This window comes from Guillardia theta (assembly GCF_000315625.1).
Source record: "Guillardia theta CCMP2712 unplaced genomic scaffold GUITHscaffold_25, whole genome shotgun sequence".
NCBI lineage: Eukaryota > Cryptophyceae > Pyrenomonadales > Geminigeraceae > Guillardia > Guillardia theta.
This window is the reverse complement of record NW_005434649.1, coordinates 380,936-395,552: the sequence shown is the minus strand read 5'-3', so window position 1 is coordinate 395,552 and position 14,617 is coordinate 380,936. Positions and strand designations below refer to the sequence as shown.

The window sequence follows — 14,617 nt, the reverse complement described above, 5'->3', positions numbered from 1 at the left end:
TCGAAGGCTTCCTTCGAAAGCGGCTCCGTCGAATCATCTATCATATTAGATTCGAAATGTTCTATCATTATCTACAAGAAGATTCCAAACAGCAACAGCAGTTGTCTATTTCACAGTCTCATTATTTCGTATGTGAGCAGTCCACTGTGTAAATCCAGAAACCGATACAACCTCAGAAACGCAGTAGTGATCAGAGGATCAGCCAGGAAATTGTTGAGAAATAGATGATATTGCCTTAACGATTCAGACGATCAGGCAACACTGCAAACTTCTGCCACTGGAGCTAGGTACTCTACGGACGTCCGTACGCAGGTGTTGGCAAGTTGCAAGACTGACCCGGAGCAGAAATGTGCAGGGCGTGAAGCAGTCCAACTTGCAAGTGATATGTTCGAAGAGGGAGGAGGAAGACAGGAAAGGGTTACAGATGGGAGAAGGGCGTACAGATATAGCAGCACAGTCGGAGCCGGAAACGGGTTTGACGAGCAGGGGAAGCGACGGAAGGAGGCGCGTTTGCCTGGTACAAATCTACAAAGTTATGTCCAGGGTAGTAGTTATGGGGTGGGGTCATACACCCCATAGACTTAAGTACCCCCACAAATTCTCTGTCCATCAAGAGTACCCTGTTCTCAATATGTCACACCATGACTACCCCTCTATTTTAGTCTCATTTTCTCCTTTCTATCACCCAGTTATTTGAATGCTTCATCATTCTTGTACGTGTTGTACCCCTCCGAAAGGTATTACCCCCACCCTTGTATCTTTCGAAGATTTCAATCTTCACGGTGGGGTGGGTTTCAGGATGAGGACGGGTAAGAAGGTAGGGTACATTCGAAAGATGGAAGCTCGAAAGGCGAACCCTGGGCTTTAGGGACATATCTTTTAGGTGAAGACACGTTCACAGAGGGGGTGAGGTGACAACCCGAGAGGGGGTAGGGTGGATCATGCTTTGTTGGATAAATTGGTGGTTTTAGAGTAAAACGACGTGAAAGCGAGTGATTTCGAGAAGGCCTCCGCATCATGATCGTTCTTTACCACACACATGTCCAATTTCAAGAGGCAGCCGAAAGTGATACAGTCGAAATCAAACCCATAAAGTGATAGTGGAGTAGTATTGAAGCAGAGCTTTGAGATCACTATAGGAAATCAAGAGGCATGAGAGGATACCAAGAATTGGCTCAAACTTGGAATGATTTCAGCCTCTCGCTGCTTTCCCCCTTGAAAAGGGCATGCGTCTCCTCGGTGAGACACCTTGCTGCCGTGAGGTCTTAGGAAGATAGAATGGTCCTATGTGTACTATCTACCATGTTGCACCCAGTACGCAAAGGCGACCAACTCTAACGGCACCTGGGGTGGGGGTTTGTCTCCGAAGGGTGGGGTGTAAAAGTGGAGAAGGATGGGGGTAAATTTGCAGTAGTTCCAGAAATGGCAGCCGGAGATGGGGTGGGGGTTATCCCTCATTAGGAGGGGTACTAAATAGTCTATTAGGGGGTAAGGTGGTTGAAGTGGGGGCCAGGATCTAAGGCAGAACCGGTGCGGTGTAGAGCTTCACACGTCACCGCAAAAGCATAGTTTTTCAAAAGGTTGTAGAAAAACTTGGTCATGGTAGTCCATTTCTTAAGTGGGACTCTAATCAATCGCTGCAAGGGTGTCATGTGATAAGAAATGCCCCCCATGAGTCAACGAGGTTTAAGTGTGTTGCGAGGGTGTGTGCAGGGTTGTTGATTTCTTATGTGAGCCTCTAATGGAGCTTTAGATGCGGTGGGGAGGCAGGTGGTCACCTCGAGATCCACATGGGCATGCTTGACGGTGACCAGGCTATAAATGTATTTTTATGAAGTGGTTGAGTAATAAAACCTTTGACGATCATCTTTATGAGGACCGTTATGAGTCAGCAACTTTGTAACCGTTATCATCGGACTACTCCGCGCCGGGGCCCGCCCGGCCTGAGTCACGACGCGGAGCCACCCGGCACCTGGGCGACTTGTAACCGACAGTAGATCAGTACTGTAACGGTCTACCCTATTTCTGTAACGGACCCACTGAGAGCCACGCGTCTCTTCGCAGCCATGGCAGCCTTCGGAGGAATTATGAGGCCACCGCGGTGAGTTGCGGGATGAAGATGGGGCGATGGTGGAGGATGGATAGTGTCCTGATGCAACGCGATATGATGAAACTGATGGTCGTTTGATCGAGTATTCTACATGTGTAATGCAAATTTGTTTGGTTTCGTACCTCCTGGTGCTTATTTGACGAATCGTCGATTTTTCTGTGATCTGGTTGGCATTTTCGGGTTTTCCAGCCATTAAAGTGATTTATCTCGATGCATCAACTGTTTATACGATGATTTATGGACATATGTTTCGAAAGGAGAAATCTCTCTGTGGCCAGCCTGATTCTTCTCTTGTCAATTTGTTGAATCTCACCAAACTGAAGAAATTTTTGGCTTTTCCTTGCAGGGCTTGGAAGCTCAGTGGATGGCCTGCAGCTGCTCTGGGTGCGATAGGACTTGCGTTGCTGGTTATTGCAGCGATCGTTGGTGGAGTGTGGAACTTTTCTGAACCCATCGCCGCCGTGTCAGCTGACGCTACCCTGAGCCAAATGAAGAATGAGGTACAGGATCAGCTTGTAGAAGCGGCAAAGAGGCATGCTCTGGCCGAGAAGCACAGGACTCAAGCTCTCAAGTTGTCCAACACTGCGGAGGAAGAACGTGAGAAGTCCCGACTCCTCAAGGCGCAATCACTGCTTGCAAGAAGGCAGGAGAAGTATGACAAAGCTGCGAAGGAGGTCCGTGAAGCAAGGGCTGCCATGAACAAGAACGAGAGGCTCTCTAGCAAGCTCGCTTCGGATGCTCAGGAAGCAAAGGCCAAGGCTGATGCTGACAAGGAGAAGATCATGGAGCTCGAGGACAAGGCAGGCAACTACAATGAGAAGGCTATGGAAGAGGCCGACAAGATCAAGGTGGTTGAGCAGGCTGAGAGCAAGGCTGCTGCAGATCTGCCGTCTCTTCTGGTTCAAGCCAAGAAGGATGAAGGCGAAGCTGCATCCTTGAAGCAGGAGGCAAAGGGACGAATCGCAGACTCTCAAAAGAAGGTTGAGGCAGCCAAGAAGCTTGATCAGTTGGCCGAGCAGAAAGAACAAGAGGCCCACACCATCAGGAACAAATTGATGTCTGTGCTCGAACAGAAAGCCAAGACTTTGGATAAGAAAGAGAGGGATGCGAATGAGGAGGCAAAGTTGGCTAAGGAGGCTGCTCAGAAGGCCGCTGAGAAGGCGCAGAAGTACGCAGCTGAAGCTTCCAAGGAGTCCTCGATTGCTCAGACCCAAACTGGTTCCGACTCAGACGAAAATGATCTTAAGGTTGTTCAGCCAGAGGATCCAAAGCAACAGCTGCACAAACTCGCCGAGTCCAAGATTCGGCACGAGAGGGATCAATCACATGATCCAGTAGATCACAAGCATCTGCATTCAGTCAGAGCTGCCAATCTCGAGAGAGCTGCGAAAGAGACTGAGAGGAGGAAGAATAACAATATCAAGTCCTCGGAGGATGGTGAGCAGCTGAAGGAAGATGGGCACTACTCGAAGCGCGAGGAGGCCTTCAAGAAAGCTCTTGCCACAGCTTACAGAGCCGGATACGTCGGTGAACACAGGGATGCTGAATTGCAGGCATCATCCGACGTCAAGCCAGCTAGGACTCAGATGTTGGGTGAAGAATCTTCCGCTAACTCTGAAGACGTCCCATTTGGCACTGGAGATCCCAGGGTTGCCATGCTCTCCAAGGGTCCTGGTGAGGTCAGCCAGCTGGAGAAAGTCAAGGGCTCCGGAAAGTCTGCCCCTCTCTTCTCCATGCTGTGGTCAGATCCCGGGTCGTTGAAGGAGGTGACGAGAGACCTCTCGGGAACTACCAAGAGGCTGCGGCGCATCGCCCCGCGCTCTTCTCGTCTCGCATCCATGTCTACCCCGCACCTCTACGAGGACGGTCACGAGTCCAGAGCCGAGGATGAATTCAAGCAGGACATGCGTAAGTACAACCGAGCCCTCAAGGAGGAGAGGAGAGCCGAGCTGTCTAAGGTCAGCCGCCTGAATCAAGAGCTTGCCGAGCTGCCTGGGGGTGACTCAAGGGACGTTCGTCGATCGCCCGACCAGAGCAGGGACTTCGAAGAGCGCCGTGAGCACGACTGGCACCTGCAGGCTGAGCACGCCCGGGATACAATGCTCCGAGAGACTCAGAACCATTGGGATAGCCGGGGCAGAGGATCCTACACCAGGATGCAACGTCGTGGGATCAGGGAGGGGCCGCGAGTAGTTGAGAACGAGGAGGGACACTTGGTGTTCGATCGTCGTCGCGACTCGAGGGCGGAGGGTGACAGGAGGCGCGACAGCTCTCTGCGTTCAGAGGTGCACGATCTGAAGGACGACCTTCGCTTCGAGAAGCGGAGGGACCGCCGTCTCGAGGACAGGACCTCTCGCCTCGAGGGTGAAGTGGACGAGCTCAAAGAAGAGCTCCGCGGGGGCCGCACGACGGAGCTGAGTGAGGTGAGGGACGAGCGAAGGCCGAGGAGGGAGGGCGAGCGAAGGGAGGAGCGTCGACGTGACGAGGACGAAAGGGCTCGGGAAGAGCACAGGAGGGAGATGGCTCGTCGCAGAGTGAAGAGCTACCATCAGCGCAGCGCCGCCAAGAAAGCGACCAACTTCTCTCCTGATGCCGTGTACGAGAAGGAGTACGCGTGGGACCCTGGGCACGTGAGCCGAGGAGAGATCAAGTTCCAGCACGCCCTCAAGAACTTCGACCACACGAAGGCGATCCTGCGGGAGGGGGCCATGCAGGATATGCAGCACATGCACCTGCCTGAGCTCGTCCCCGCTCACCTCCCCGGGCAAGGGTTGTAAGTTGGGGAGCTCGTTGATCTTGGACGGTTGGCTTCATGCAGTTCTATGTGCGGATTAGTTTGTGCTCTTGTCTCTGTCCGTGTTGGCGATGTCACTGTGCGTGAAGTTTAAAGAGGTGAAAACCGAGCCTTTTGTCTGCTACTCTTCGTTCCTCAAGATCCTTCCATCAGAAAGTTACATTTTCTCCTGTTTCATCATCATCATCATCATCTCCTCCTCCTCCTCCTCCTCCTCCTCCTCCTCCTCCTCCTTCTCCATAAATCTTATCTCCTCCTCCTCCTCTTCCTCCTCCTCTTGCTCCTCTTCCTCCTCCTCTTCCTCCTCCTCGTTTGCCTCCGATTTTGGTCTCGCCCAGTGTGGTAGCGTGAATATCCCAGGCATCTGAGGCTGAGAATATTAGGGGGGGTGGGGTAAAATAACTGGGGGGTATAGATTGATAAATTCGGGGTCCTAATGGTGCGTATGAAGGGGTGGGGTAGTAAGAAAACTGGAAACATGGAGGTGGGTCTACGACCTGAAAGATGGTCGACTGAGAAGAGCGCAAGGAGCTGGAGATGGAGGGAGGAGCTGTTGAGGAGAGGACGAGAGGAGAGAGGATAGGAGAGGACAGGAGAGAGGGAGGGGAGGGAGGTTGGAGAGGAGGGGAGGGGAGGGGAGGGGAGGGAGAGGGGAGAAAACGTGAGGGGAGAGGGCAAGGAAAGGGAAGGAGGGGAGGGGAGGGGAGGGGAATGGAGTTGAAGAGAGAAGAGGAGAAGAGAGAAATGGAAGGAAAGAGAAATTAGAGGGAGGGGAAGCGGAGGAGTACAGAAGATGCAGTATTGAGCCAGAGGGCGAGAGGAGAGGAAGGGAATATGAATGAGAGGATTCACTTAAACGAGCGATCGAGGAGCTACTTAGAGGACGTGAGCAATAACGAAAGAACTTTCATTGCTATTAATCGCGCTACTTGACTCTCTGCTCCTCAGGTGTCTTGGTAAGCCCCTGCTGTCGAGATGTCGGATGAAGGGGACAGCAAGCCTGTCTCGCTCTTCAAGCAGCAGCGACAAGCGGCGAAAGGCTCGAAGTTGCAAGTCCCCGCCCACAAGGAGCCCAAGATCGAAGTCAGGCAAGAGGCACCAAGAATGCAGGAGCCTGCGAGGCAGGAGGAGAAGGTGAAGGTACAACAAGGTCCAGCCCAACGCCCAAAGGAAGACGAGGACGCGATCAGCGCGAAAGTGGACAAGTACGCGAACTTTGTGGATGACGTGCTGAGAGTCAAACTTGCGAGCCTGATCGAGGAGAGGGAGGAGGTGGTGAAGGACATCGAGGCGTTGGAGAAGCTGAGAAGCACCGTCTCCCTGATGCAGGAGCGAGGAGGAGGGAGGATGAAGACGATGGTGAACGTGGGCTGCGAGTGCTACATGCAGGCTGAGGTCCCCGACACATCTTCCATCATGATCAACGTGGGTCTGGGATTCTTCGTGGAGATGAAGCTGCAGGAGGCGGTGGAGTTCGTGGACAAGAGGGTGGAGCTGCTGCAGGAGAAGGCGGACAGGCAGGGGAAGGAGATATCGGAGGTTCACTCGCAGATCGAGATGGTCCTCAAGGCCATACAGGAAGTACTGAACATTGCAGACCCAGAGGTCGAAAGGAGGAGGATGATGTGATGATGAGGGTATACAGGTAGAGGGGAGGAGGAAAGGAATCGGAGATGTGGGAAGGAGGGGAGGCTGGATGATGACGATGGCACAAGCTGTCTGCGAATGAGGAGGGGAGAACGAGAGAGGAGGAGGAGAAGCAACAAGGAATGCCTCTGCTCTGCGCATTATTCAATTTCATTCGCAACAAACATAAAATACACCTCAAAACACTACCGATCCCTTTCCCTCCTTGTTTCTTTCCCTCCTTGTTTCTTTCCCTCATCGTCCTACAAGTCTCCTCCTCACCCCCCCCTTCTTCCTGCTAGCTTCAATGCCCCAGTCCGTGAGAGATCAGCAGCCAGAACAAGTACATGGCTGCAAACGGCGTGACATTCTTGAAGGGCACCGACTGTAGCGATCCGGTTGCACTCACAAGCCATCCTCCCGACACCTGTCAAGTCATCAGCGAATGTCCTCAACTTCCCTCTCCGCATTCTTCGTTTCTCTTCTTCCTCATTCCCCCTCCCCCCCTTCCCCGCTCGCCGCTGCCCGCAATTCCCTAACCACTCCAACCCTTCCTCCAACTCCTCTAGTCTCCTCAATCCTCACCTGCATGGCCCATCCAGCTGGCGGCGTATCCTTGTAGGCCACCACAGCCATGAACGGGTCACCGCCCGTGCTCTCACGGAGAGCAGGGAGCATGAGCCCGAGGGAGGAGAAGGGGTTCACCTCCCAGATCAGCTCGGGGGTAGTGAAGGAGCTGCATGCTCGGACGCAGTCCATGACCAGCTCGCAGCGCTTCAGGTTCCCCCTCGACTTCCATCCCTCGATCGCCTTGCTCGCAAACGCCTTGTCCGTAAAGGAGAGGATCAGCACTCCGCCAGGTCGCAGCACCCGAGCAGCCTCCGCCAGCACCAGCTCCGGCTGCGTGAAGTACTGCACAGAGCTCGCGCAGACGACGGCGTCAAAGCGCTCGTCTTCGAAGGGGAGCACTGGGTCCTCGTTGAGGTCTTGGACCACCCGGTCCGTCAGCTCCTCGTTCGCCAGCATCTCCTCCATGTTCATCCCCAGCCCCACCACCTCTCGAAACGGCTTGTCTTCAGGGAGCAGCGAGGCGCAGGAGGCCCCAAGGTCGAGGATGGCAGAGCCGGGGAGGATGCGCTTGCTGTAGAGCGACTGCAGCTTCATGGCGAACTTCATGTCGACATGCACCACCATGCGCGGGTCCTGGTAGAAGACCGAGTCCGGGCTCTCGTCCTCCCGCCTCCTCTCACTGTCTGACAGGACGATCTTGGCCTCCCTGACCACCTTCCTCACTTTGCGCTGCATGGGCCCGCGGTCAGCTGTGACGATGCTGGCTTCCTCGGCGAACACGTTCTTCACCGCAGAGAGCTCCATGCTCTGAATCTTCTCCTGTAGCTCCGCTGCCTCGGCGTAGCTCTGTCGCTCGACCGCCTCCTGCAGCTGCGCCTTGAGCTGCGTGATGCTCATGGCGATCTTCTCCTGCTCGTCCATGACCTGCACCTGCACTGAGGACGACGCCTCCTTCCAGTTCATCCTCCTGGTCGGGATCAGCGGGGCATCGCTCTCCTTCTCTGAACGCCGGCTATCGAGGTCGTAGTCCATGCACAACCTGCCAGACCTCCTGCAGGACCTGCGAGCAAGCTGAAGGCTCGGCCGAGACTGACTGACGAGAGAGCTGAGGTGGACGGTGTTGATGAAGGAGTGCGTCTCAACTGCAAGGAGGAGCAGGAAGGCGAAGGGGAAGAGGACGTTGTATTGGCTCATCATCCAAGTCGGCGAGCAAGGGAACTCGAACTCCTCAACGACCGGCAGATCAAGAGCCGCCTGGTAGAAAATGTCATGAAGGTACAAGACTAATCCAATGCCCCCCATCTTCATTCAACAACCCTTCATCTCCACACTGAATTGTACAGACTCTATCGAGTAAACTCTAAAGATCTGTTATAGACTTGAGGGCGACTATCTCAATATGCACTTCTTTTCATGTTATCAACGATTCTCAAAGCTCATTCAGTTGCTTGATCCCCTTCTACACCACTAACTGCTCCTGCTCCTTCTCCTTCTCCTTCTCCTGCTCCTGCTCCTGCTCCTTCTCCTTCTGCTGCTCCTTCTCCTTCTCCTTCTCCTGCTCCTGCTCCTGCTCCTGCTCCTAGTCCTGCTCCTGCTCCTGCTCCTGCTCCTGCTCCTGCTCCTGCTCCTGCTCCTGCTCCTGCTCCTGCTCCTGTTCCTAGTAGTTCCGTACATCTTCAACCCTCGCCCCACTTGTATCTCCTCACTATCCACGATCCACCCCCTACGAGACTATGGGTACCCCTGCAACGAAAACTGTGTACTACCCTACCTACCAATTCTGTGCCTATCTTCATAATTACCGGTACTTTAATTCTTCTAACCCTCTAAATGACTGTAAATTACCCTATCAATATATGGGTAGTCATACCCACATTACCCCCCTTGCTCCCACCCTAATTTGAAAACTTTTGATTCTTGCTACCCTACCCAGTAAATTGACCACCCACCTCAGCCCGTACCCCACCAATCTCTCTATAACAAGATCTTCCCTCTCTTTACAGCAAAATGCCAAGATAGCAAGCCGGGAACTGAATCAGAGCGACAGGAGGAGGAGAAGGTGATTGTGGTGGAGGAGGAGAAGGTGGTGGTGGTGGAGTTGTAGGAAAGGGAGGAGGAGGAGAAGGAGGGAGGAGGGAGAGAGGGAGAGGACGAGGAGTTGATGGCAGAATATTGTGTGGCGGAAGTGCTGAGGAAAAAGCGAACACTCTAGCGGTTTCTTTATGCGTTTTAAGGTATTCTATATCATCTTGAGTAATAAGATTAGCATTTAAGAGCGTGGATAATGCTTTATCATCGCGTAGTATTTTAAGAAGAATGTCTTGTATAAAGTTAATATAATCACGTTTATATTTTCTGTATTGTTTCATATAGATATCTTTATTCATTTTGATTTTTGGAGAGAAAAGAAATAAATAAATATGGGCCAGTGGTGGGTGACAATAATAAACCAAAAGTTAAAATCAATTTATAATAAAAGGTAAATGGTGTATTTACTATTAGAAGAGGATAAAATAGCCAATTATATTATAAGACCAGAACTAGAGAGAGAGATTAAAGGTAAGCATAAACCCTCCACAATAAAAGGAACCCTCCACAAACCTTCCATATATATTTGAAGAGTGAAATGGTAATAGAGAAAGGGGGTTAGTGGAGGGTATGGAGGGTTTGGAGGGTGTGGAGGGTTGAAAGTTGAATTGGGGAAAATCAAAAAATATTGGGGTATTCGACAGAAACGCGCAGATTGTTTCGTTTCACAGACCTAAAACCTGAAGTATTTTAAAGGATACTCTTCTATGCCTTCACGGGTCCAAACAGGGCAATGTCATGTAAAGGGGGTGGGTACTATTTGGTACCAATTAATAATTATTAATAATAGTTTTATTCTTACGGTACAAAAGTACTTTTGAATCCGACCACCCCACCACTTCCCACTCATTAACCCCCCTAGTTCACTCCAACCACCACCCCTACCCCTCTTTGTACGAGAACGTATCTTCTCACAGGGGTGGTCGTCATACCCCTACAGTACCCCCTCCTTGCAGCCTGAGATACTATATCCAGCAGGGGTACTTCATCACTTTGTTGGAAAGTCTACAGTACCCCCTCCTGGCAGCCTGACATACTATACCCAGGAGGGGTGCTACATCACCTCGTCGGAAACCCTCAGTACGTTTCCAACGCACTCCTCCCTCCTTCACTCATCCCACATTGTTGCAGAGTATGTCATTGGCACAAAACTGTTGCAAACCTTGTTAAGGGTCGCACAATCTGTGGGAAACTCTGCAGTTCTCTATGTCATCTGTTCGTCAGACCATCTCTTACTTGTCAGAGCTACTCCCAATGTGATCCTCCACTACATGTTATGCCCATTGCACGTTGTCGGCACATTATTGGTATGAATTACTGACGTTGGTGAATGTTGTTATGGCAACTTTTATCGTTCAGTCCGTTCATGCGCGTTTATCTTGGAAGTACCTTTCTGCTACGTTGCAATACTAGTATGGAATTTGTAAACTCCTTGTTACAAGGCATGCATCACTCCACGTTTACTCCTTCACCTGACAAATACACGTGTCTCAACAACCTTTCCATCGCTTGCCGGATCTCGTCTATGTCCCTTTGGCCAAATGAATTCACTGCCATGTTACCAGACAGGCAGTCAGCTATTCCGCATAGAAATATGCCACATGACGATGTATCAGTCTGTCTCGGGATCTGAAAGTCGGTGAATAAGTTGAAAGTCGGTGAACAACATCGGCGATGTCAAGATTCTCTACTGACCTGGTTCGAAGTCATGTATTCCTGCTGCCAAACCTCCCCTCCATCTAATCCCTCTTGCTGCCATTGATATCGCAAGAAATCTGTCACCCAGGATAACTGGTTTGCTTTCGTGAAGAGATGCGCATACCTGCGACTATTTCCATATACGCCGATGGTGTGTCATGTCTGGGATCGTATAACCTGTCAATCCATCATTCCCAAGTAGGCAACCACCTTTCCTCATCCAAATGCAGTGTTCAATGTTTCCACACACACACCTGATCACTTTCGTCCGAGGCTCTACAACCATCAAACTCCAATGCACGCCTTGAATACTACCCGTGCCGTCCTGGTTCAGCTCACCCGTGTTCACAGGGATCATAATTCGCTTGTGAGTCGACCACGTCCCTGTTGGAAACCATCGTCGTAGTGAGTTGTAACCCTCAGCGATTGCGTCCTTCGACTGTCATGTCACATCAGAATGAATGGAATGTGGTAATCAATTGCTACCTTTGCAAGTTCGTGATATAGTCTCAACCTTGTGAAGAAGAAGGTAGATACAATGATGGATCCGATGATCTGGACAGATTATGACGGAGCCTTGCATTTTCACTTTCAGTATTGTTGTTGCATCGTACTCCATAAGTCCTGATATATGAACCACGGTTGCCAGAAGAATCGTTTGGCTCTTTGCATTGCGCATACCTTGCCTGCTCAGTCCAAATGAACGACACACGATCATAAAACCCAGTGCTTACCCAACACTTGTGATCTATAGCATCGAGGTAATCATGTGCCACTGGATTGTGCTCTTGCAGGAGTGTCATAGCTTCGTCGAATTGGCGCACAGTCACTGCAGACTAATGTGTGTCAAGGACAAGTCATCATTTGTCAACAGACCTGTGCTTGCCAGAAGAATGGTTCAGTGGCAGGACATGTGCGTTTCCCTTTCTTGGTAAGACAAGGGGCATGTTGTTCTGTGAACATGTGTGACCCATCACGATTGGAATCGAAGATGATGACGATACCTCTACAATGTTGGTTGATGTTGCATAGCAAGTGGAAGCAACAGAAGATAACATCGGCTTCAGGCATAGCACGTCGCACCCCGGCCAGGATTGCCTTGCCCCGGTCGGTGATAATGGTCAAAGGCCCAGATTCGCGAGATAACCATTCGTTCAATCCAGTAGCCTTCAGTTGGTCCCACATGAAAGCAGTATTTTCTTCCGTCTCATCACCAGCCACGGAGCCTTCTTCTTTCCAGGAAGCAAACACCCCTGTTACCATTGCGTGTGAATCAAGCAAACAAGCCAAAGAGCATCAGAAGATACCTACTGCGAGTGGGACGATGGTATTAGTACCCAACCGCGCTTCAATCACCATTACTTTACCAGAATACCACCTGTATAGAATCATTACACTACAACAAAACCGGAAACAATAAGGAGTCAAGTGGTATACCTGTGTGTGATGTGACAGAAGTCCTGTCCAAGAAGGCGCAGACCAACCGTCTTCACCAAATGGATTATGGTTCCATTCGCAAGAAATGCTCCACTGAAAGAATTCCCCCTACTGGAACGTACCGGTGACATGACAACACCGCGGCTACCCTTGTTCAAGGAGGTATATTCCTCGATCCACTTCTCCAGAAGGAGATAGGAATCCCGATAATCGTCCCAAGACCCACTTTCAACCTGGGTTCGAGCCTTGAATATATTAGCAAGACTAACATCTACACCCAATTCAGACTTGATCGCAACTTGCAACTCCTTAGCGGTCATACGGGTTGGATGCAAACCACCGCCATCACCAATCGAGGGGGATAGCAATGAACGAAAGTATTCGTTATTCACCAAGAATCGTATAGTGCCCCTTCCCACAGAAGTACACATGGGTCTGCAATGTCGAGTAATGCTATTCTGCACATCTATATACCAGTAACTCTTATATCTCTGAGCAAGGCTCTCAGATTTCTTGACAAGCAAATGGTACCTGTCCACCGGCATTTACAGGATAAACGTGCTCTCATCCAAATGTTACCTGCATCCTTTACACGTACACAAAATCAGATATGAATTGAATCCTGAAGGAGCTCGTTGAACACGAACACCCTTGTTCCCATCAAGAAAGTTGATTGCTTGTACATAAGACGTACACTGTTTACGTTTGTGGAAACGTTTGCCTTGAAGCTTGGAAGCATGACATCCGGAAGGGACAATGGAAGAGGGAGTTCCTCTTAGCATATGGTGGACAGGGGAAAGGGGCGGGGCAGGGGCTGGCGAGATGGAATGCATCCCAGTAGAACCATATTTGTTCACAGACAGCACGGGACGAAGAGAACCTTGCTGAAAATCATCGTCTGACATACCCTCTATATCAAGAGGACTGCCTGAGTGATTACAATCAGGTGGACCAGCAACACCTGATTCAGGCACATGCTGTGAAGCATCATCATCACCTACTGGTTGTCCTGCCAGCATTGTTGTGTTACTAACATTCACCGAAGCTGGTTCTGCCAGTTCTTCGTACAGACGACTAGCCGCTTCCACGAGGTTGCCGTCAAGGCTCCATCCCACGATTTGATATCCCTTCGAGATAACTTGTCCTATACGAAGATTGCAAGGAAGCCCCAACAGAGAACGGACTGTTTCAACATGGTGCATGAACGATGTGGGCTTCTGAGCTGGCATGGGCGTCCGCGGCGTGCTGGAAAGGCCAGATTGATTGGCGGGAAAATAGTACCAAGTATAGCAGTTTGTACGGGGGCGTACTACGGTACTTCAGCAATAATTGTTTGTAAAATGGAATGTAACTTAAATTAGTACCGAAATAGATATTTTTATAATGTTAACAATAATTTAATAGGCGTTACTATCCATATAATTTGTACTATCTGTCTAATTGTCCTACATCCATATATTTCTGCGCGTTTATGTCGAATTCCCCAAAAAATATTTGGGAGGAGCAAAATCAAACCCTCCACCCTCCACACCTGCCACGGGTGGATAATAACCACCTGCAGAACGGCAAGTTTCATCAATGATGATTGTTTTCTTTTTATTCGGTTCAGGTCATCGGTAGGGTGCTCCGGGGTCACCGTGCAGAACGGCAGAACGGAAGAACAGGGAGAACGGCCATTGGTCACCAAGGGGGGAGCAAGCTCCCGCGGCAAGGCTGCGCCATGCCTTCCCGCCCCCTTGCTGAAATCATGTGAAAGGCTGACGAGAATGATAAGGGAAAGTGAGAGAGTTACCAGGGCAGTTGTTCATAGTTTGTTCACGAAGGAAAAGTGTAATACGTCAAAAAAGTCACGAAGGAAAAGTGTAATACCCAAAACGGTCAAATAAGTCAAGTGATATTAAGCTGCTAGCAGCTTCTACTGAAAGCATCGGAGCAAGGTCGAGGTCGAGGTCGAGGTCGAGGTCGAGGTCGAGGTCGAGGTCGAGGGAGAGGGAGAGACGCTGGTTTGCTTCTTGTTTGTCTTAATGCATACAAGGAGAAAGTCGACAGACTACAATAATGTCCTGCAAGCTCAGATACAGCTCCTGAACGGTTCCAAAGACGCAGCGGAAACTGACAGAAGGGAGACGTAAGGGTCAGGCAATAGCAACAGCTAACCCCACTGCCACGTCCTCTTCTAGATACTGTTCTTCCCCTCTCGTTTCCCATCTTCCTCTCCTCGTCCTTGTCCTCCTCGTCTTGCTCCACCACCACCACCACCACTACTACCTCTCTCCCTCCCTCCCTCCCTCCCT

The 14,617-nt window shown here is 50.7% G+C and overlaps 3 protein-coding genes across 3 annotated transcripts; 1 reads left to right on the top strand and 2 right to left on the bottom strand.

The window, feature by feature from the left end:
• Positions 1-2,066: 2,066 nt before the first annotated feature.
• GUITHDRAFT_162658 (hypothetical protein) lies at positions 2,067-5,014 on the top strand (the record flags this gene model as incomplete). The annotated part of the gene is made up of 2 exons (XM_005834538.1): positions 2,067-2,101; positions 2,457-5,014. The coding sequence occupies 2 exons, from the start codon at positions 2,067-2,069 to the stop codon at positions 4,885-4,887; spliced, it is 2,466 nt and encodes an 821-aa protein (XP_005834595.1). The 3' UTR covers positions 4,888-5,014.
• A 1,431-nt stretch (positions 5,015-6,445) lies between these two features.
• GUITHDRAFT_157604 (hypothetical protein) lies at positions 6,446-7,835 on the bottom strand (the record flags this gene model as incomplete). Its single annotated transcript, XM_005834537.1, has 2 exons — positions 6,446-6,448; positions 7,116-7,835. The coding sequence occupies 2 exons, from the start codon at positions 7,833-7,835 to the stop codon at positions 6,446-6,448; spliced, it is 723 nt and encodes a 240-aa protein (XP_005834594.1).
• Positions 7,836-10,548: 2,713 nt separating this feature from the next.
• Positions 10,549-11,514, bottom strand: GUITHDRAFT_152037 (hypothetical protein). Its single transcript, XM_005834536.1, has 5 exons — positions 11,373-11,514; positions 11,141-11,325; positions 11,011-11,063; positions 10,884-10,963; positions 10,549-10,817 (listed from the first exon to the last, which is right to left on the bottom strand). Exons 2-5 carry the CDS (start codon positions 11,242-11,244, stop codon positions 10,638-10,640), a joined length of 417 nt encoding a protein of 138 aa, XP_005834593.1. The 5' UTR covers positions 11,245-11,325; positions 11,373-11,514; the 3' UTR covers positions 10,549-10,637.
• Between the last annotated feature and the right edge of the window lie 3,103 nt (positions 11,515-14,617).

Bases quoted from the DNA above. Each gene is read 5' to 3' on its own strand.
- GUITHDRAFT_152037 (XM_005834536.1), bottom strand. From the start codon at position 11,244: ATGATCCCTGTGAACACGGGTGAGCTGAACCAGGACGGCACGGGTAGT. The intron at 11,064-11,140 runs GTGTGTGTGTGG...ATGGATTGACAG, and splicing joins CCTCGGACGAAAGTGATCAG to GTTATACGATCCCAGACATG. The intron at 10,964-11,010 runs GTATGCGCATCT...CCTGGGTGACAG, and splicing joins GTATATGGAAATAGTCGCAG to ATTTCTTGCGATATCAATGG.